Source organism: Chelonia mydas, chromosome 1 (assembly GCF_015237465.2).
Source record: "Chelonia mydas isolate rCheMyd1 chromosome 1, rCheMyd1.pri.v2, whole genome shotgun sequence".
NCBI classification, from domain to species: domain Eukaryota; kingdom Metazoa; phylum Chordata; order Testudines; family Cheloniidae; genus Chelonia; species Chelonia mydas.
The window spans coordinates 177,574,649-177,596,134 of record NC_057849.1 but is presented as its reverse complement, the minus strand read 5'-3'; the positions used below and the strand labels follow the sequence as shown (position 1 = coordinate 177,596,134).

The window sequence follows — 21,486 nt, the reverse complement described above, 5'->3', positions numbered from 1 at the left end:
TTTCATCTAGATTCGGTTTTTTATTCTATGCAAAAAAATCCTAACTCCATATGTTGCTAAATTGTTTTATATAGCACTCCATACCTTAGTCCATCCCTTAATTGTTATTGTGACGCTGGCAGACCAGGTGCCAGGTCTTGCCAAGGCTATAGATATCAGCTGAGCACTGACCAATTCATACTGGGAACCAGACCAGCTCACTTGTACATTAGTATTATTCAAGATAGGTGTTAAGACTTGTAAGAATGTGTTTAGACTCTATAAAACACTTGTAAATTGATGCATGCATTAATCGTACTTGGAATATCTGTATCCCCTGCTATAAAGTAATATGTAATTTTTACTTTTATAAATTTTACCCCTCCCCACCTATCAAGAAAAACTGAGCAAACCATTTGTAGAACATCACATTACAAAGACTTGGTTAATCTCCTTCTCACAGCCGTAAGGGTGCTATGTGCAAGAAAGCCAATCCCTTCATCTTGAATGCTGGAAGAAGAAAATAAAACAGGGAAATAAAAAAAATTTTCATCCCTCTTTTGATGTTTGGACTCTGAAGACTGGAGCTAGGAAATAAAGCAGACATCCTCAGGATCAACCTGGGTTAGCCCTAAAAGACATTCAGTCATGACATATTACAACTGCCACCTTCTGGAACCATAGACTGTAATTCATTTGCATATATATGTTGCCTGCTTTAACTCTTAAATAATTCTTTTGTTTCTTTTTCCTAGTTAATCAATCCTTAGTTAGTTGGCTATAGGATTGGCTACAAGCATTGTCTTTCGTGTGATATCTGAGGTACAAATTGATCGGGGTAAGTCTCTTGGGACTGGAAGCAACCTGAATCTTTTCTGATCTTTAGAGTGTGGCAGCCAACTATCACTGAGTCCAGCTTGCCTGAGTGGTAAGATAGACAGACTGGAGTGTCCAAGGGGACTGTATGTGACTCCGTGGTAAGACTGTTAGTGTTTCAGTTCACTTTTTTTACTGGATTGATTAAATCTAATTATAGAACATACAACCAGTTTGGGGTGTCTGCCCTGCTTTTTGACAGCGTGCCCTGAGGCTGACATTCATGGTCGTGAACCACTCCAAAAAGCATGACAATTATATCGTGGTAATAAATTATATCCTTGGATTTGTATAACTGTGGCCAGACACACTGTTTTTAAAAAAAGTTTTCAGTTAACAATACATTTATTTGTCCCCAAATAAAAACAAATAGGTTTCTGTACTGTACCTGTGGACAGAGTTGTATTAATTAACTTTGTACCAGTTTGAGACTAAAACTATATATTTTCATCACTATCAGATTAACTCACTTGGTCCAAGACTCACTGAACCCAGTTTAAAGATGACAATATACCACTAAATCACAATAGCCTATGATATTTGGCAATTTGTCACTGTCAAGGTACTTTAAGAAATACTGGTTTTAGTCCAATTCACTTTTTCTTCATTGTTTGTTCCATTGAATGATTGGTGTAATTAATCATAGATATCTGCCTAAACTAAAGTATTTTAAAATATCTTATATATCTTATATAATCACTGACAGGAAATTGCAAAGAACACTAAATCACATTTGTCTTTTCTAGGAATCTGTCATAAGATGGAAATTTCAGTAAATAGGGGGAAAAAATGCTATAACTTAGTGTCTAAGAAAACACTAAGATACAAGTGTGGAGTTTCTATAGTTGACTAAGTATCCCTTCCCCATCCTCCCAACCCTCTTCCTCCTCTTGAATGGTTTCATATCTTTTTTTAAAAAATGTTGGAATATATTGATGTGCAATGTCATACAGCATTTTTCTACATTTAACAACAGTGATAGTTCCTTAATAAATTGTTTTAAGTATAAAATTGTGCTGGATTCTGATGCACCAGAATATGGAGGACATCAGAGACTGGACCACAATACAGAATACTTCACTGAACAATATACACATAATTATCGATCTAATTCTCTTTTGGTAAGTAAAAGTTTTCATTCTGTTTTAATTATGTAACTTATTTCTCAAGCAATTTTGATATATTTGGAGTCAACAAAAAACAACTGTAGATATACTGAAATTTTTGTTTGTTTGTTTGTTGGTGTTTTTTTGAGGGAGGATATTGAAGTCTTCCAAAATCAGTGTTTGCATGAAAGCAATAGATTAAATTAAAGGCCACTGGTGATGGGTATGATTTGTTTTGATTTTCTCTTTGACATTCCATTTAAATTTGCTTGCACCTTCCTAGGACAAAATTATTGTTATATTCAAATATTCTTTGCAGAGAAAGATGCTTGAAACTATTTTAATGTGCATTTGAGTTATCACTGTGATAATCACCATATTCATTTGCTTCATTTTCATGTATGAATAACTTTGCATGCTTACCTTGTGATTAGAGATGGGTAGAAACTCTCATTTTTGCATTGCTGCTTCCCCACCACCACCCCTCTCCACAAATTTGGATCTGAGCAAATCATGTTTGCAAGAGGCTTCTACTTCCTTAGCTGGCATAAAAACTATGTAAGGTAGAACTGACATCAAACATTCCCACAAAATGGTTTGAGGGGGCTCCAGCTCTAGGCTGACATAAGGGTTCCACACACTACCACAGATAGGGTCAGGTATATACTGTAATTTCTTTGAACCAAAACCTTATATACTTCTTCTGTCAGAAGCTGCCTTTCACCTTATCAGAATGTTTATTTTGAAAGCACAATCACTAGCCATATATAAATCTGGAGATTTTTTTTATTATTATTATTATTATTATTATTATTATTTATTTTGCCATTTTTCCATTCTGAGATTTTTGTTCCATCTACTAATGAAGCCTGACTGTGTATACAATATATTGTATAACCATTTTCTGCTCTTGAGTGGCATATGTGAAGTGACTTCTTTGTCTTAGCCAAGTTTCTACTGGATATGTATCTACATTACAAAAAACTACAAACACAGCTGGCACTCTTGTTCAGTCTTAGTAGAAACTAAGATTTGAAAAGGCATGGATATTATTACACTCACCATTGGAAGTGAGCCGTGTGGTTCAGGACTGAGCCACATTGGTTTGTCAGCATGAGGAAGTTTGTACTGTATCTCTCCATATTAGATTTATATCATAATATCATAGTGTAATAGATTACACTGTATCATGTGAGTGCCAGTACTGTTTCTGCTGTGCCATATCTCTTCTGAAGTTAAATGGAGGACTTCCATTCCCAGGGCTGCCCCCATCACATTTTTTGAGCACTAAATTAATTTTGTAAATTGACAATGAAGAGTGTCATCGTTTTTGTGGGAATTATGTTTCTCAGCCGTTTTCATTGCGGAAAAGTTCTTTTCACTTCATCATGTCTTTCGTCAGAGGATTGTGAAGACTTTTGTTAACATTTATTTAATATCTCAGGCTCATGGTGCCGGTAAGTATTTCTATTGATTTTTACCGACAGGGAAACTGAGGCACCAGGAAGTTGTGATTTTTCTCAAGGTTCCTTAACAACAGAGGGCTCCAGGAATTCTAGCTTCCAGACCTCTAGTCCCAACCCACTGCTTAACCATTGGTGAACATTAACTCTCTGCTACTAACTTGTTTATAATACTTACAAAATTGTTACCCTTAACTTGGAATGTAAATACTATTTTTAATTCTTATATGAGGAATGTGGCAAATGCAAAGCAGATATGTCCAGACGTGAAATGGAAAGCTGGGACTTACTAAGAGCGCGTGGAAGAAGAGCATGCAAGGCATACATCAGTAGGCAAAAGCAGTTAATATTTTCTTTGAGAACAAGCTGTGGCATGGCAATGGCACATCAATGTCAGAACCCCAAGAATGTGAGTCACCTCACTTTTTTATATCCCCCAGTGATCCAATTCACAGAGCAACTTTGATGGCAACCTCGTAAGAAGCCACCAGTTGGAGGTAAAGTGCCAGTAAAAGGAAGCCGAGGTTAGGAAAGAGACAGAAAAAAAACAAGATGAAATGTTAGTACTTAAAATAGTTGAACCAGTATGGTAGCTAGAGCTTTCAATCCCTATTTTGAAATAAAGCCTGTGTAAATACCAATTTAGATCCCAATCCTTGAATAAACAGTCGTCATTGGGGGGCATTATTACAAATGTAGTTAATATTTTCAAAGCTGACTAGGTTATTTCACTATAGAACTCTCATTGAAATTAATGAAAGCTGTACGGCTACCTTCTCCACTTGATGTTGACATTTTCAACTGTTATTTTTTACTGTTTGGTAAATCATAGAATCATAGAATATCAGGGTTGGAAGGGACCCCAGAAGGTCATCTAGTCCAACCCGCTGCTCGAAGCAGGACCAATTCCCAGTTAAATTATCCCAGCCAGGGCTTTGTCAAGCCTGACCTTAAAAACCTCTAAGGAAGGAGATTCTACCACCTCCCTAGGTAACGCATTCCAGTGTTTCACCACCCTCTTAGTGAAAAAGTTTTTCCTAATATCCAATCTAAACCTCCCCCATTGCAACTTGAGACCATTACTCCTCGTTCTGTCATCTGCTACCATTGAGAACAGTCTAGAGCCATCCTCTTTGGAACCCCCTTTCAGGTAGTTGAAAGCAGCTATCAAATCCCCCCTCATTCTTCTCTTCTGCAGACTAAACAATCCCAGCTCCCTCAGCCTCTCCTCATAAGTCATGTGCTCTAGACCCCTAATCATTTTTGTTGCCCTTCGCTGGACTCTCTCCAATTTATCCACATCCTTCTTGTAGTGTGGGGCCCAAAACTGGACACAGTACTCCAGATGAGGCCTCACCAGTGTCGAATAGAGGGGAACGATCACGTCCCTCGATCTGCTCGCTATGCCCCTACTTATACATCCCAAAATGCCATTGGCCTTCTTGGCAACAAGGGCACACTGCTGACTCATATCCAGCTTCTCGTCCACTGTCACCCCTAGGTCCTTCTCCGCAGAACTGCTGCCGAGCCATTCGGCCCTAGTCTGTAGCGGTGCATTGGATTCTTCCATCCTAAGTGCAGGACCCTGCACTTATCCTTATTGAACCTCATCAGATTTCTTTTGGCCCAATCCTCCAATTTGTCTAGGTCCTTCTGTATCCTATCCCTCCCCTCCAGCGTATCTACCACTCCTCCCAGTTTAGTATCATCCGCAAATTTGCTGAGAGTGCAATCCACACCATCCTCCAGATCATTTATGAAGATATTGAACAAAACCGGCCCCAGGACCGACCCCTGGGGCACTCCACTTGACACCGGCTGCCAACTAGACATGGAGCCATTGATCACTACCCGTTGAGCCCGACAATCTAGCCAGCTTTCTACCCACCTTATAGTGCATTCATCCAGCCCATACTTCCTTAACTTGCTGACAAGAATACTGTGGGAGACCGTGTCAAAAGCTTTGCTAAAGTCAAGAAACAATACATCCACTGCTTTCCCTTCATCCACAGAACCAGTAATCTCATCATAAAAGGCGATTAGATTAGTCAGGCATGACCTTCCCTTGGTGAATCCATGCTGACTGTTCCTGATCACTTTCCTCTCGTGTAAGTGCTTCAGGATTGATTCTTTGAGGACCTGCTCCATGATTTTTCCAGGGACTGAGGTGAGGCTGACTGGCCTGTAGTTCCCAGGATCCTCCTTCTTCCCTTTTTTAAAGATTGGCACTACATTAGCCTTTTTCCAGTCATCCGGGACTTCCCCCGTTCGCCACGAGTTTTCAAAGATAATGGCCAAGGGCTCTGCAATCACAGCCGCCAATTCCTTCAGCACTCTCAGATGCAACTGGTCCGGCCCCATGGACTTGTGCACGTCCAGCTTTTCTAAATAGTCCCTAACCACCTCTATCTCCACAGAGGGCTGGCCATCTCTTCCCCATTTTGTGATGCCCAGCGCAGCAGTCTGGGAGCTGACCTTGTTAGTGAAAACAGAGGCAAAAAAAGCATTGAGCAATCATCTTGTCTTCTTAAGAAGATGCTTGAGAAGGGCTATGGGTTCCTCATTTCAAAAGTTTGAATTCCTCTCCACTACAATAATAAATAATAAAAATAGTAAACACTATTATTATGGTGGCACACAATCTGCACCATAGTTAAGATTGCATCTGAAATGTTTTGTTTTAAATAAAGCCACCTGTGAAAGCACTATACAAGAGAATAAAAATATATACAGAATAATACTGTTCCTGGAAATTTAAGCCCAAATAAACATGGAGGGTTAATTTTAAAGGAAAGATAATATATAGAGCGTAATCTTCATTCAGTAATATTTTTTGAAGGAACATCTTCAAAGTGATGATAGAAAATGAGCAGGAAGAAAGTGAGACACATGTGGAGGGGAGGGAGAGCATGAAGAGTAAGTTCTGGAGTGTAGGACTTGTTCCAGAAAACTTTGACTAAAAGTGGGATGATGGTATGTGAACCCAGATACTTGCTTGTAAAGGTCATAAGGAGCAGGTTTGAAAACCATTAAGGGCTTCAAAACAAACAAACAAAAGAAACCTCAATCTTTTTCCATTGTTGACGTATCTAAATGCTCTCATTTGCTAATTTTGCCATCTCGATGCTCACTCCCATTTCCCAATCATTAACAAAATACATTAAATACCACTGATCCTACAGTGGAATCTTGATGGCATCCCACTGTTAACTTTTTGCCATAATGAAAATTGACCTTTTATTACTATTGTTACTATTAGCCAGTTCCTATATGGGACAATACTTCTCATACCATGACAACTTTCCCTAATAACCTTTTGTGATGGACTTTGTCAAAGCCTTTTGAATGTCTAGGTAAATTATGATGGTTCACCCTTTCCTTTTAAAATTTGATGAGGAGCGGGGAGCTAATTTCAGTGCTTGCTCATTATAACTGACAACATCTTACATATGATTTCTACTTTTGTCAGGTATAAAACTGTTCACCAAATTTTTTTTTCCAACTCATTTTCCTAAAAATACATTTTTCTGTCAAACAAAGCTATTTATTACTTCGTTAAATTTTGCAAATAGTTGCAGTCCAATAAGATTTTAAAAAAATATTGAAATGTGGGGGGTTTTTTACTTTTTCAAAGGGAAATATTTTTACATTTTATTCTGAAACATTTCATTCTGAAGTTTAATGATTCTTGTTTTAAAAAATTCTAAGAGTAAAGAAAACACCCAAAAATGAAACTTAAAAAAAAAAAAAAAGAAATTCATTTCAGGTTGAACAAAACATGTTTCTGTAAGGAAAAATAAAATAATCAGTTGTAGTTGAACCCAAAACAAACAAACATCAGATTTGTCAGGTAAGCCACCAAACTGAAAAATCAAGTGTTCACTCAGCTCTATAGCTAGTGTTACTTACCTACTGAGGAGAGACGGAAATTACTTGGTGGCAGCGCATGTGTGTGTGACTTGGAGTTTCAAGTGAAGAAAAGTATAACATATATTCAAAAATATATCAAATCATGCCTACCAAATATCTGAGTGTTTACGCTATTTAAATTCATTGCATTCAGGGCACATTGTGTTTTTTAATGGAGGTTTATGGATGATAGTAATAAAGGAACAGTGAATCGTGTAGCTGTTTAAGGGTATTTTGTACAGTAACAACACTGACAATTGTTCCTGTGAGTCCTTTTACTGAAAATATAAAGCCATCGTTTTTATAGTAATTCTGCTATTCCCAGCTTCAGAGCATCAACAATGTCCACATACAAAAAAAATTGTTCCTGTCTATTATAACCATAGAAATATATGTAGATCTTGCAATATATATTTTACTGATATTTTTGCTCATGCTAACATACTGTACTATAATCCTCTCTGTTATAATTGGCCTGCAGCTAAGCCACTAGCAAAGTAGAATGGATTTTATAAAAAGTATAATTATATATCTATCAGTAAAACTTAAACTCAGCTTTTACTTTTGCTTTAGTTGTGTTGAAGTAGCTTGAAAAAAGTCACCTTTTTTAAGATAGGGAATTATTCAATTTTCCTTATGCACTTATTCGTATAGTCTGTTTCCGATATATAATAAAAAAATACAACGATTCACAATCAGTTCTATTTAATTTAGGACACTCTCAAAGTAACCCCAAATAATATATAAATACATAATTATAATTTGGGGTTACTTTGAGAGTGTCCTAAATTAAATAGAACCGACTGTGAATCGTATTAAGAAAAATCCTTATTGTCACTTTTCACTTTGGCTCTAACATATAATATTCAGTACTAGAATTCAATTTTCTGCATTCCTTGAGACAGTTGATAGACTAAAGCATTATCATAGAGTGAAATGCTATAAAGCACTTTGTGACCCTTATCTTTGAAAATAGTCTTTTGCATAACTTTCATGACAAGGATTTGTGCATTGATTTTTAAGGGCCTGATGTAGTCTTTAGCTGACTGGGATTTTTTTATACCATAAAGATTATGTAGAATAAGCTTTGTAGTTAGAAAATTAACTGTTTCTAAAAGAGAAGGGGATAAAATAAAGGTTAGATCTTTAATACCAGCCAGCTCTTTTGATATTTTTACCGCCTATTGTGTACCTGATGATTAAAGCTTTTTAGTTTCTATTCATACATGTTCTTAGATTATTTGATTTCTGAGGAAAGAAAACATACAGTGGAATGGCTTCTAAAACACCTGGTACTTTTCCAGTAGATTGCATTAGTGTATCATATTCTCTTTAGTTCCACCTCATTCCTTGTTTCCCCTTCTGTAAACAAAATTATAGAAAAATAGCAAAAGAGAAAACAGAAGAGAAATCTTGTGATAGTCTCTGCAATAGCTGAAGTTATTTTACATAACTGAGTTGAGACCATTCTGAAAAATTACAAATATTTGTTATATTAAAGAGCCTACCATCCCCATATATCTTGTATGCTTGTATGTATCTGTGACTTAAGGCTTGCCTACATGGGGACACTCGGGCAAATTAATCCAAATGTACTTTTCATATAGATGAATTAAACCTCATTTAAACCCTTGTGTGGATGCTGTTATTCAGAATTAAAGGGGCCTTAATTTTGGTTTAGTTCAATTCAGTGAAAAGGACGTTATTTCACTGAATTAAGATAAACCGAATTAAGGCCACTTCAGTTCTAAATAAGAGCATCCACAGAAGGGTTTAATGTGGTTTAAGTAATCCACTTTAAACATTAATTTGGATTAATTTTCCTGAGTGTCCCCATGTAGGCAAGCCCTAACATGACTTTCTGCTTTCTCTCACAGATGGCCCATTGAGGATACAAAAACTCTCAGCAATGATTAATAGCCGCCTATCAAAGTCTATATTTCACAGGCCAGTCTGCATGTCTTTGTCCCTGCCAATTTCATTATTGTCCTTTCAATTAGGTATTTTCATAGATTCATAGATACTAAGGTCAGAAGGGACCATTATGATCATCTAGTCCGGCCTCCTGCACAACGCAGGCCACAGACTCTCACCCACCCACTCCTGCAATAAATCTCTCACCTATGTCTGAGCTATTGAAGTCCTCAAATTGTGGTTTAAAGACTTCAAGGAGCAGAGAATCCTCCAGCAAGTGACCCGTGCCCCATGCTACAGAGGAAGGCGAAAAACCTCCAAGGCCTCTTCCAATCTGCCCTGGAGGAAAATTCCTTCCCGACCCCAAATATGGCAATCAGCTAAACCCTGAGCATATGGGCAAGATTCACCAGCCAGATACCCAGGAAAGAATTCTTTGTAGTAACTCAGATCCCACCCCATCTACCATCCCATCACAGGCCATTGGGCCTATTTACCATGAATATTTAAAGATCAATTAATTACCAAAATCACGTTATCTGATCATACCATCTCCAACATAAACTTATCAAGTTTAATCTTAAAGCCAGATAGGTCTTTTACCCCAACTGCTTCCCTTGGAAGGCTATTCCAAAACTTCACTCCTCTGATGGTTAGAAACCTTCGTCTTAATACAACTCTGCCCTCCCATAGTCATTTTCTGTTCTGAAATGTGACTGAGAGCATGGCTACACTTGCATATGTAGTGCACCGGGAGTTAAACCAGTCCTCGGAGACAGCAGCAGGGAAAGCGCTGCTGTGTGTTCACAATGTGCTTAGGGTGACCAAACAGCAAAGATGCAAAAATCGGGACATCTGGTCACCCTAAATGTGCTCCTTGTGACTGTGGAGCATGTCCACATTAGCAGCTCTTGCAACACCACAGAGAGCAGTGCATTTTGGTAGCTATCCCAGTGTGCAAGTGGCTTCAGCATGCTTTGGAAAGGGTTTTGCAAAGCATGAGGGGCAGTGTGTGTCAGCATGCTATCTTGTAAATTCAGACAGCAGGAGGGGGAAGGGGGAAACCCAACATCAGCCTCCACCCCACTCTCTCTCTCTCTCTTTCTCTCTCACACACACTCACACTCTCTCTCTCTCTCTCTCCCCCCCCCCCCCCCCCCCGCCTGCCTGCCTGCCTATAGCAGGAGCATTTCACAGTAATGGTTTGCTTTGTGTCTCGGCTGTCAGAAATGGAGCTTTGAACGGGGATATCCGAATGCCTGCAGCCAAGTTCAAAACAATGACCAGAGTGGCCACTTGACTTCAGGGGATTATGGGATGTTTCTGGAGGACAGTCACAGTGCAGTAATGACACAGCGGCGCTCCAGTCAGGGCGCAGAAAGCTCTATGCTTCTTGTGGAGGTGGATTACCAAGAGCGCTCCTGCCAAGGGGTCTGGGAGCTCTAAGTGCCTTGCCAGTGTGGACACTTTAGGAGTTAGGGTGCCCGGGGCTGATTTAATGTGCTCTAATTTGCAAGTGTAGCCTAGGCCTTAGGGACAGAGGTCTAAACCCTTTGCAGCATATAATTGATTACTTATAGGCTTTCTTGCAGAGGTGAATTTTGAAGGATAAGAGGATAGTCAGCTTATGGACTAGTTCAGAGAAGGTAATGTGAGAAGCTGACAAACATGCAGAGGAGCTGGAGGGCCAATGTGATGAGACAAGAGCTAACAGAATGGGAAGGGCAGTGTTATGAAGGACCCTGAAGGTGAGGACCAGGAAGATGGAAATTGATCTAGTGAATCAGAAGAGGATACAGTGGGAGGGATTCAGAATTGGGTGAAGTGATTAGAACAGGCAAAGAAGATGATTTTAGCAGCCAATTGTCTATGAAGAGGAGAGATACGATACAGGTGTTTGGGAGGCTGGAGATTACCGTAATCCACATAGGGGATAATGAGGGCATGGATGTGTCCTAATACTTTCTGGATAGAAAGAAAAGGGTGGATCTTACAAATACCATGGAGAAAGAAGCAGCAACATTTGGACACAGCTTGATTTTGTAATGCAAACGAGAGGGGGAAGTCAAAGATATGAACCTCACGTTATGGGCTTGAATGACAGGGAGGATGATGTGGGTGTTCAATGGGTGGTGTGCAGAGTGAGTTGGGAGGGAAAACCAGGAGTTCAGTTTCATCTCTTGTTAACTTCAATGGATGATGAAACATAAAGAAGGAGATTCAAAGTCAGGCTCAGATTTGGTATTGGAGGGAAGGGACAGATCAAGATTGTAGTTGAAACCATGTTAGTGGGTGAAATAATCCAGAGACTGTGTGTAAATGGAGAAGAGATGGCAAATAAGACCCTTCTGGGATCCCTGCAGCAAATGAAAGAGTGGGAGGAGGACCCACAAAAATTATACCCATCTGATAGCTTAAGAAAGGAGACAAGACTTCGAGGGGCATGATCAAGGTCTGTGCTCATGTTAATGTTGAACTCACCTGAAATTTGGATAAGTTTTAGCCAAATGCACGAGCATCAGCCTAAATCCACAAACTTTGAGTAGGCACAGGTTGATACAGTTCTTAAGGCCAAGAAGCAACCCCACCATTTTTGCAAATCTCTTCTTTGTTGCCTTTTGGGAGGAAAGGGTTTGTGTGTTTACCCTGCCCCCTTTAGCTCTTGGATGCATCCTAGTGGCCACCTCTGGAGAATCTTCCAGAGACCCAGTAGCAACTTGAATATTACAAAGTTATAAGGATGGGGCAGTCACAAAGTAGGCTGAGTGCTTTCTAGTCCCTAAGGTCTTCACAGTACTCTTCTCTGCCCCTTGTTGCAGTAGGAGAGGGGAGATGTTCTCTTTCCCACAGCAGTGGATTCCTAAACAGACAAAGTGAGGAGAGAGCACAAGATAAGCCTTAGTGCACAGTTGCTAGGAAACTTGTTTTCTTAGAGGTTTGGGTGTTACAAGTCCGCTCAAATGGATCCTGCAAGGCTTGGTTCTTGGAAACACAAACTGGATACTGCAGGGCTTGTTCAGCCCTAATGAGGACACATTTAACACTGTTTAAAACATTTTTGGCATCAGCAAATGTAAATTATTCAAGCTAACACCTGATAATGCTCTTTCGCTAAAGTATGTCTGATCCTTTGTCCAGAACATCCTTCTTTGTGTTTTATACCACTTAAGGCACGGCAACTGATAGATGCTTCTAAAATGATCTTGACCGTTTAGTCTATATGTTCTGTTAAACCTTTGAATAACATTCCTGTTCTTCATAAGGAATTACAAGAAATTACAACATACAAATTCATGTGTTTTGAATAAAGGGATATAAGTCCTACAGAGTGTAAGAGATGCATGCATTTGTCAAACTATCATTGTTTACATATAACCTTCTGCTGTCTCTTGCACACAGTCTAGGTTGGCAATTCACAGATAAAATATTTTGGTACTTATAATGCCCTTAAGAAGATGAAAATTGGGAATTAAAAACCGTAAACACCACATTTTAGGAAATAATGTGTGTGTGTGCATTCGAAGTATGTTTTTGAACTCCAAAAAGTGGCATGTGACCATACAGAGAGAAATAAAGACCTGATCCTCTGCAAAAGAGCTTCCAGTCTAAATTGCATGGGACACCAAGTGTTAGTAATAAAAGAAAAGGAAGTGGAGATAGAACAAGGGTTAAACAATAGAATTGTATTTTGCATAAGTCATGCATCCATTTTGATTGCTTCATTGTTTTTAAGTACATTAATGCATTTTGTGTATTATGTGGACTTTTAAGAGGGTTTTAAATTAGGAGTGGGCAACATGTCTTGGAAGGCATTAAAAAAAATCAAATGTACATAATTAGTGGCATCAATCAATGGTGATGTTTTGTGGTATTACAGCCCTGGCTACCCACTTCCCCCACCCCTTGTGGGACAGTGAAAGCAGCTGTATTGGACCGTGTGCTTTGGATCCCGTGTGCTTTCAAGCCAAGTGATTCTGATCAGCATCCAGACATTGTTGCAGGGACATTACTGGAGTGCAGATTCCCGATATGGGAGCCTGCAGTTCAGCTGTCCTTGGCCTTGAGACTGGTGCTGAACCCCTGCAAGCCTTCCAGTAGCTTATACATGCTCTCCCCAGAGCTCTGTCTTTGTGGGTACTCTGGATTATAGTTGAACTGCTGGTTCAAAGCAACAGTTAAGGAGGACAGTACTGCGCAAAGGGACTTCTTAAACACACAGATGCACTTTTTACTCTTAGCATAGGAGAAATTTAGATCAAGTGAAAATAAAAAGCCTATACACAATACCCCTGCACAAACCTTAGATTCCTCACACCTTCTGAGAGTTCTTGGTGGGTGTCCTGTGAGGAAGGTAAGCCCTTCATGCCCCACTCCTCCAGTGTGTCTTGTGCTTTGTTGGTGGTATGGCGTCATGGCACGGAGAGCATGTCTCCTTCAAAATCAGTCAGACACCTTTTCTGCTTTCTTCTTACTTTGGGATTTTCCATGCTTCAGCCCTGAGAAGTGGGATTGCTGGCACAGGGTTTTAAAATCAATGGCTTTGGCTGGTAATCCTCATTGTCCCACCAGGTCTAGTCAAGGCTGACAGCCCTGTTCCATAGTCTGTTTTCTACTGTTGCAGTCAATATAGAAATCTTTCTTCAGCCTGAGGAGATTGAGAGCTTGCAACCACAGTGAAAAGTGTTTTCCTCTGTGTCACAGTGTGACTGGCTCCTTCAAGAGGTAGCAGGTTCCAATGCACCTGTGATTGATTAGCTGCCTCCCATAAGAAGGCACCTGGGCTATATAAATGGGGGAGAGACTGAGACAGATGGATCAGCCAGGAAAGGGGCAGGTGAGAGCTGCCTGAGGAGGAAAGGAGAGACTCTGGGAGAAATAGGAGCAGCAGCAGCAAGCTGGAAAAGAGAGCCATTGAGAAGAGCAAATAGGTAATAAGGAGGACTGGCCACGCTTGGGAACACCTGCCAGGTTAACACAGAGCTTTTACAGAGGGCCCTAGGAAGAACCAGCCCCAAACCAAGAGGGTTTATGCTGAAGGGTGGATCGCAGTAGCACGGTTAGGACTGACAGGCAGGGAGGTTGGGCTGATGGAACACTACAGGGAGTACTGTCACACAAGACTTGACTTAGAGCTACCAGAGAAAAACTGTGGAAAAGAAGCAAAGCTTATCTGAGAACAATTGCGTGAATGGCCTGGAGAGTGGAACCCTGGAACCAAGGAGAGAGTGAGTCTTGGAACAGACTGGAGATGGACTCTTGGGAGGGTGAGTTGGAAATGTCCTGGAAGTGGGCATTGCAAACAGCTGTGAACCTGTTGTACGTTGAGATTTTGGGAGGATGGTTTTATCACAAGGGTTCTGTGGCCTATTGAACATGTACCGGAATAAATTATGCTTAGAGGCAGGTTTTTGAATTGGACATTGAGAAAGACTTTGTTCCTTTTATGGCTGAGGGGAAACTGAAGCAGGCACACTTGTCATGCTGTAGCCTGCTGCAAAAGGGCATAGAATTATAGGTCTGGAAGGGACCTCGAGAGGTCATCTAGTCCAGTCCTCTGTACTCCTAGCAGGACTAAGTATTATCTAGACCAGGGGTGGGCAAACTACGGCCTGCAGGCCCCATCCATCAGACGTTTTAATCCAGCACTTGAGTTCCCACTGGGGTTGGGGGTTTTCCCCGCTCCATGCATGCCATGGCTCCATGTGGCTCCCGGAAGGAGCAGCATGACCTCCTCCAGCTCCTACATGTAGGGGCAGCCAGGGGGCTCCGCACACTGCCCCCACCCCAAGCGCCACCCCCACAGCTCCCATTGGCCAGGAACCGCGGCCAATGGGAGCTGCAGGGGCGGTGTCTGTGGATGGAGCAGTGCAGAGAGCTTCCCGGCTGCACCTGCACATAGGAGCCAAAGTGGGGACATGCTGCTGCTTCCGGGAACTGCTTGACATAAGCACCACCCAGAGCCTGCACCCTTGACCTCCTCCCGGTCCCCAAATCCCTGCCCCAGCCCTGATCCTGACCCACCCTCTGAACCCCTCAATCCCAGCCCAGAGCACCCTCCTGCACCCCAAGCCTCTTGTCTCCAGCACCATCCCAGAGCCCACACCCCTAGCCAGAGCCCTCACCCCCCCCCGCCCCACTCCCCAACTTCCTGCCCCTGCCTGGAGCCCCCTCCCACACCCTGAAATCCTCATTTCTGGCCCTAGCACAGAGCCCTCACTCCCAGCCAGAGCCCTCATCCCCTCACTCATCCTAGGCCCAGTCCCAATTTCATGAGCATTCATGGCCCGCCATACAATTTCCATACCCAGATGTGGCCCTCTGGCCAAAAATTTTGCCTACCCCGATCTAGACCATCCCTGACAGGTGTTTGTCTAACCTGCTCTTAAAAATCTCCAATGATGGAGATTCCACAACTTCCCTGGGCAATTCATTCCAATGTTTAACCACCCTGACATTAAGGAAGTCAGCGTGTGCCAGCAGTTGCCATACAATAGTCTCTGCAATAGTATAATTTCCCTTATTCTTATGAGAGCTCTCTAATACCTATGTATACCAGTTTGGGGGCAGGGGGAAAGTCTTCTGAATAACTTCTACGGTAGCAGTATAATGAATCTTGATCTATATTCATATTTGTCATAGTTGCTGTCAACTGTTTTACTGCTGTTTAACGTTTTATTAAACACCTGATGGGTGCTACAAACCCTGTGTGAAATCCATTGGTGTGATGGTAGTTTTCAGTGACTAGGTGCCCACATCTTTGTCACTGCTTTGAGTCAGCAAAGAGGGTTGTCAGGGTTCCCTCCCCACTCTGAACTCTAGGTTACAGATGTGGGGACCCACATGAGAGACTCCCTAAGCTTTTTTCTACCAGCTTAGGTTAAAAACTCCCCAAGGCACAAATTCTCCCTTGTACCTTGGATTAGGTAACGCTGCCACCACCAAGTGATTTAGAGAAACTCAGGGAAAGGACCACTTGGAGTTCCTACTCTCCCCTAACATCCCCCCAAGCTCCCACACCCCCTTTCCTGGGGAGGCTTGATAATAAACAAGATGAGCACAGACCAACCTTGGGTTTTTTTAGGACACAAAAAATATCCAATTAGATTCTAAAAGAAATAGAACTTTATTATAAAGAAAAAAGGTAAAAGAAGTACCTCTGTAAAATTAGAATGAAAGATAATCTTACAGGGCAATCAGATTAAAAACCACAGAGGATTTCCCTCTGGGCCGAACTTTAAATTTACAAAAAGAAAACCAGGAATACGCCTTCCTCTCAGCACAGAGAAAATCACGAGCCAAAACAAAAACAAGCTAATGCATTCCCTTGCTAGTACTTACTAATTCTAATGGAGTTGGATTGCTTGCTTCCTTGATCTGTGTCCAGCAAGCACACAGAACAGACAGACCAAAACCTTTTCCCCCCGCCCCAGATTTGAAAGTATCTTGTCCCCTTTTTGGTCCATTTGGTCAGGTGCCAGCCAGGTTACCTGAGCTTCTTAACTCTTTACAGGTAAAAGGATTTTGTGCTTGTGGCCAGGAGGGATTTTATAGTACTGTATACAGGAATGTTGTTACCCTTCCCTTTATATTTATGACAAAGTCGAATTGTGAAAAAGCATGGAGACAGTAACTAGATATAATTCCTGTAAGTCAGGAGTCAGGCATATAGGCAGTGCGGAGTTCAGGTACAGTAGGGCTCATTGAGCTGCAGCTCTCCTGGGGATAAACGGAAGACTTGGTTCCAAACTCTCTAAATATGGCATATTTCCCAACCACTAAAACTGCCTTTGAAAACATGTTTAAAATTCTGATTTGTAAGAAAATGCAATGGTGTCACATTGGGCCAGCTCCTCAACTGGAGTTAATTGACATAATTTCATTGACGTCAATAGAGCTATGCCAGTTTACTTCAGCTGAACACGTGGCATAATATTTTTAATGACTTGTTCTTAACTTGGACACCAGCCGGAACAATCATCATTATTCCTTTTGTCAAACTTCATTTTTGTAGTTGTAACTGTAGTAACTTTTCACATCTGTGGAATCATTTTTACTGGAAAAGAAATTGGAAAAACTCTCTATGATTTAAATCCACATAATGAATTTCTCTGTAAATCCATAACTTCCAAACCTTATTCTGTGAACTAGTTGACTCAAACCAACTTTATTTGGTATTTCCTCTTCTGAACAGATTTGTAGGAGTTATTTATCAGTGAAACCTTAGGGGATATCACTGTGTTTACTAGTGACAGTTGAGATGCATTGGACATGCTACGGTCTGGTTCGATGAAGATCAGCTGTTCTTTTTTTCTAAAGCTGTTTGCTTTTACGCCTTTCATTCCAGTTGCGAACTCCGAAAGCCTTTCAATACTGTCAGTCAGGCTCTAACTTGGAGATAACGTGGCTGAAAATAGCAGAATTTTAAGAATGCCAAGGGAAGGAAAGATGGTCTAAACAAGGACATTGTCAAACTGAAACCCATAACACTCAATCGTGTGTTACTTTTTATAATTGCATTTTTAATGAGTTCTGCATATATGATCAGTTGTATTTTCAATGGTTAGAGTCCCACATAACTTGACATGTACTGTTTACCAAATATTTTGCTGTGTTTTTCCCATTATGAATCTAATCTGTAGTTAGAAGGAATGTCGTATAAATATAATTGTCACAAATTCTTTTTCATCTTTGAGAAATCTTTTCAAATAAATCAAGTTGTTTATCATAATCATGTCCAAAGGTTAAATAAAAACATCATTTGACTAGAAAATCAGAATTTAGCAATGATCAATTGGAATCAATTTCTATGTTCAACATTTTGTTCTATCAGATACTTATGTTCCCTAGATGTCAGAATGGTAAAAATTCATTGCTGTGTTATATTTCTTGTATTTACCTGTGTGAAATGACATCATAGACCTTGGGGCAGCTTTAATTCACAACACAATACTGTTCATATGCTGTGGTAAGAGTGTGTAATTTATCACTGTACAGTCTATCAACCTGGATGTCCTCAAGTTTCTTAAATCGGCAATTGTAAATCAAATGGAGCCCTCTAGTGGTAATTGCATAAAATATCACCCTAGGGCTGATCTTAAGTAAGGGGGAAAATCCTACAATGAGGGTATGATTAAGATGGTCTTCTATGACTCGGACATGGGAGAGTGGGCTTACACTTAATGTGATTCATATTAATTGCACATTTCAAAAAATGTTTGGTAAGTTTTAATGCCCTAAAATGTTTCACACTCAAATGCTCATTTATGTAATGATTTATACAGCCCCAATGAAAGATCATGTCAAGTGTAATTCATGTTCTTTTCTGTTGTCATTCTTTTATTAGGTGTACATTCCAAGCAGAGTGGCTATTGTGCTCCAGAATATGGATATCCCGAACTGAAGATCTTCATAACCATCACTGGAGAAGCAAAATGTGGAAAAGAAATATTGTAAAGCACTCAACATCACACAGTTCACACTATGAATGCTTTTTGAAACTAAACATAGTAATATTAGGTCATTGAAATGTAGGATTAATATTTACATATAATTACAGTGCTCTCAAGTTGCTAAAATCTAATTCAAGGCGACAATATATGAAAGAAATAAAAAGAAAAATGCATCTTTGCATTTCTGATGTTACAGCATTACATTTTAAAACATTTCAGAGCAGCTGGCATTCTCAATTAAACTGTCATTTCCAGTGTCTTATCAGGAACAATGTTGTACTGAAAGTGTTCTTGCTCTGATTTCAGCAATTTCTTTGAATGCTTTTTTTATCATTTTGGTATTGAATTCAAATACTCATTACAGATCATTGTCTCCTGTTAGGATAAAGAGAAACAGCATGTTGAAGTAAAACATAAATAATCTGACAAAAGGCAGCCTTCTGTGTTTGAGGGATCCCATTCTGCAGCAAATTCCAAGATACATCTAGGGTGTGCAGTTTTTCCAATCAGGAATACTGTCCTCTGCCATTTTTATTTAATGAAAATTTCACAGTAAAATCTTAAAAGCTATTGGATAAACTGGGACACATGTCACTTGGGTTCTAGTCATGGCTCTCTGTCACTTATCTGTTGTGCAATCTTGGGCAAGTCATTTCACTCTGTGTTCCTCAGGTTCCATATCTGAAAAATGGGGCTCATGATACTTGCCTACCTTTTGCAAAGCATTTTGAGGTGAGAAGTGCTCTGTGAGAGCTAAGTACTATTACGTTTACTGAAATGGTACAATAAGTGAAACAATTTTAAAAAGAACATTTATTCTTCTACGTACTCTCTCATAAATCTAAGGACCCTGTAGCCACTGGTTTCACTGCTTCCTAAAGCTGTCATTTAACTTGGAGCACTTGTAATGTTGATCTTGCATTTTTATAATTTAAAAAATATTTTGCTTACCGGGGAAGAAACAGTATTAGAAATATAGATCTATGTTATTCAAACCAAGCTTTTTGATATGTTCAAGCTAGTAAATGGTTTGGAGTGCTGGCTGAAATTGTTGTCTAAGTGAATTCTTTACAAGAAATCTAGCATAGTAAAGAATAAGATTCTGTATATTCAAATTGTATCAGCAGAGTATTCATTTTAACTCTGAAAAGGTCATACAGATTTAAAGACAAATGCTTTATTTTGCTACACTAATTTAAAAACATGTTGACCTACATATTTGTATATGCTCCAAAATAAGGTTCTGTTTTGCTTTACAATCCATTTTGATTTACAGTTTTATTTTATATATGATATAAAATGATATATATGATTTTATAATTTAGAAATATTCAACAGAGAAAATGTCCACAACAAGTTTTATTAATTCAGGGGTCCCCAACGCGGTGCCCGTGGGTGCCATGGCGCCCGCCGGGGCATTTTTGTGCGTCTGCAGGACACCCCGCCACCGAAATGCTGCCGAGAAGTGTTGCCATTTCTCGGTGGCATTTCGGCAGCGACGCTTCTTCCCGCTGCCACTTCTCTGCAGCAGCATTTCGGTGGCGGGGTGTCCGGCGCCCGCCAGAGTCTTCTGGTAATAGCAATATGCTATTAATATGCTATGCCACTGTATTAATTCATAGTTCTATACATCAGTCATCTTCTGTGTAAGTCTTCTAAATGGCCAAACATTTATGCCCACACTGACAAAAACCTTGCACGTTTTTTAATATACTTATTAGAACTTTAACTTGGAAATATTTCAAAAACAAAAGAATGAGTGGGACAGCGTAATATAACATGATGGGAAACCAAAGTCTTTTGATAGATCTCACATTAAAAGGGGTTCATGAACATCCCAACTCTTACTGTATTCTGTGCAACAGATATGTGAAAGACAAATACCATATGCAACTGTGCTATGTAATGTCACAGCTCCATTTCCCCCCTTAATTCATTGTGCATTAATGAGCTATAAATGCATTCCCATACACTTATGCTTAAAAAAGTACACTGAAGTGTTTTAATAACTGGAACCAATTATTGTTTCCAAAGTTGTAAACTTTGTAGTGAAATAAAAAGCAATGTAATTATCTGCTATATTTACGTTAAATTGATCTACTAATATATTCTGTAGATTTTACTGGCACATGTTCCAGTGTTCCAAAATGTAATGCAAGGCAATTGCCCTTGTCAAACTTTTGTGCAAGAGAAGCAATAAATGTGTGATGTGAAGTAGAAACTGTAAAATTACATGCAAATAAACTGCGAGAAAGGTAAAACATAAATGCATATGTGGTTTTCTTCACTCATAAAAAAATGTGTAATAGTCTAATACTGGAGGCTAACACTAGATATTACTGGTAGGGTTTGAAATCAGGAATTTGCCTCAAGCAGTTGGAAGCAATCCAGTGGTTTGCTGCTCAAGAATGATATGTTGTTCGTTTTACGTACTGAATACTTACAAAAGATTATATTTAAAAACAAAAGAATATTAAGGTTGAAAAGTCAGGCACCTAAGTTAGGAAATGCCAGAATTAAGGTTGCCTGTGCAAGCTTCATTTGACCTTCATGTTTGTATGCATTACAATACCGTCTTGAATGACACGATCACATACTCTTGTTTTCCATCGGATCCCTGCCTCATTGGTTACACAGGATGGATCTGCTCTGGGGATGAATCAGGGTTGTGTTGTGAAGCAGGCTGCCTGCAATTCCCCTTCTCGTTGGTTTAAGACGTTGGAAGACGTATAGTGAATGAAGAGGGGGATTGCAGGAGATGAAAGGATGGTCTCTTGTCGTTAGACATAA

At 40.0% G+C, this 21,486-nt stretch overlaps 1 protein-coding gene across 3 annotated transcripts in view; it reads left to right on the top strand.

The window, feature by feature from the left end:
• Window positions 1–20,957, top strand: part of GBE1 (1,4-alpha-glucan branching enzyme 1) — a 272,537-nt gene extending 251,580 nt beyond the window's left edge. For all 3 annotated transcript variants that reach the window (XM_043538391.1, XM_043538390.1, XM_037906053.2), the window contains 2 exons: window positions 1,859–1,976; window positions 18,591–20,957. In XM_043538391.1, the coding sequence (XP_043394326.1) occupies window positions 1,859–1,976; window positions 18,591–18,647 (175 nt within the window). In that variant the 3' untranslated portion in view covers window positions 18,648–20,957. The remainder of the gene's footprint in view (window positions 1–1,858; window positions 1,977–18,590) is intronic.
• The last annotated feature ends 529 nt before the right edge of the window (window positions 20,958–21,486 follow it).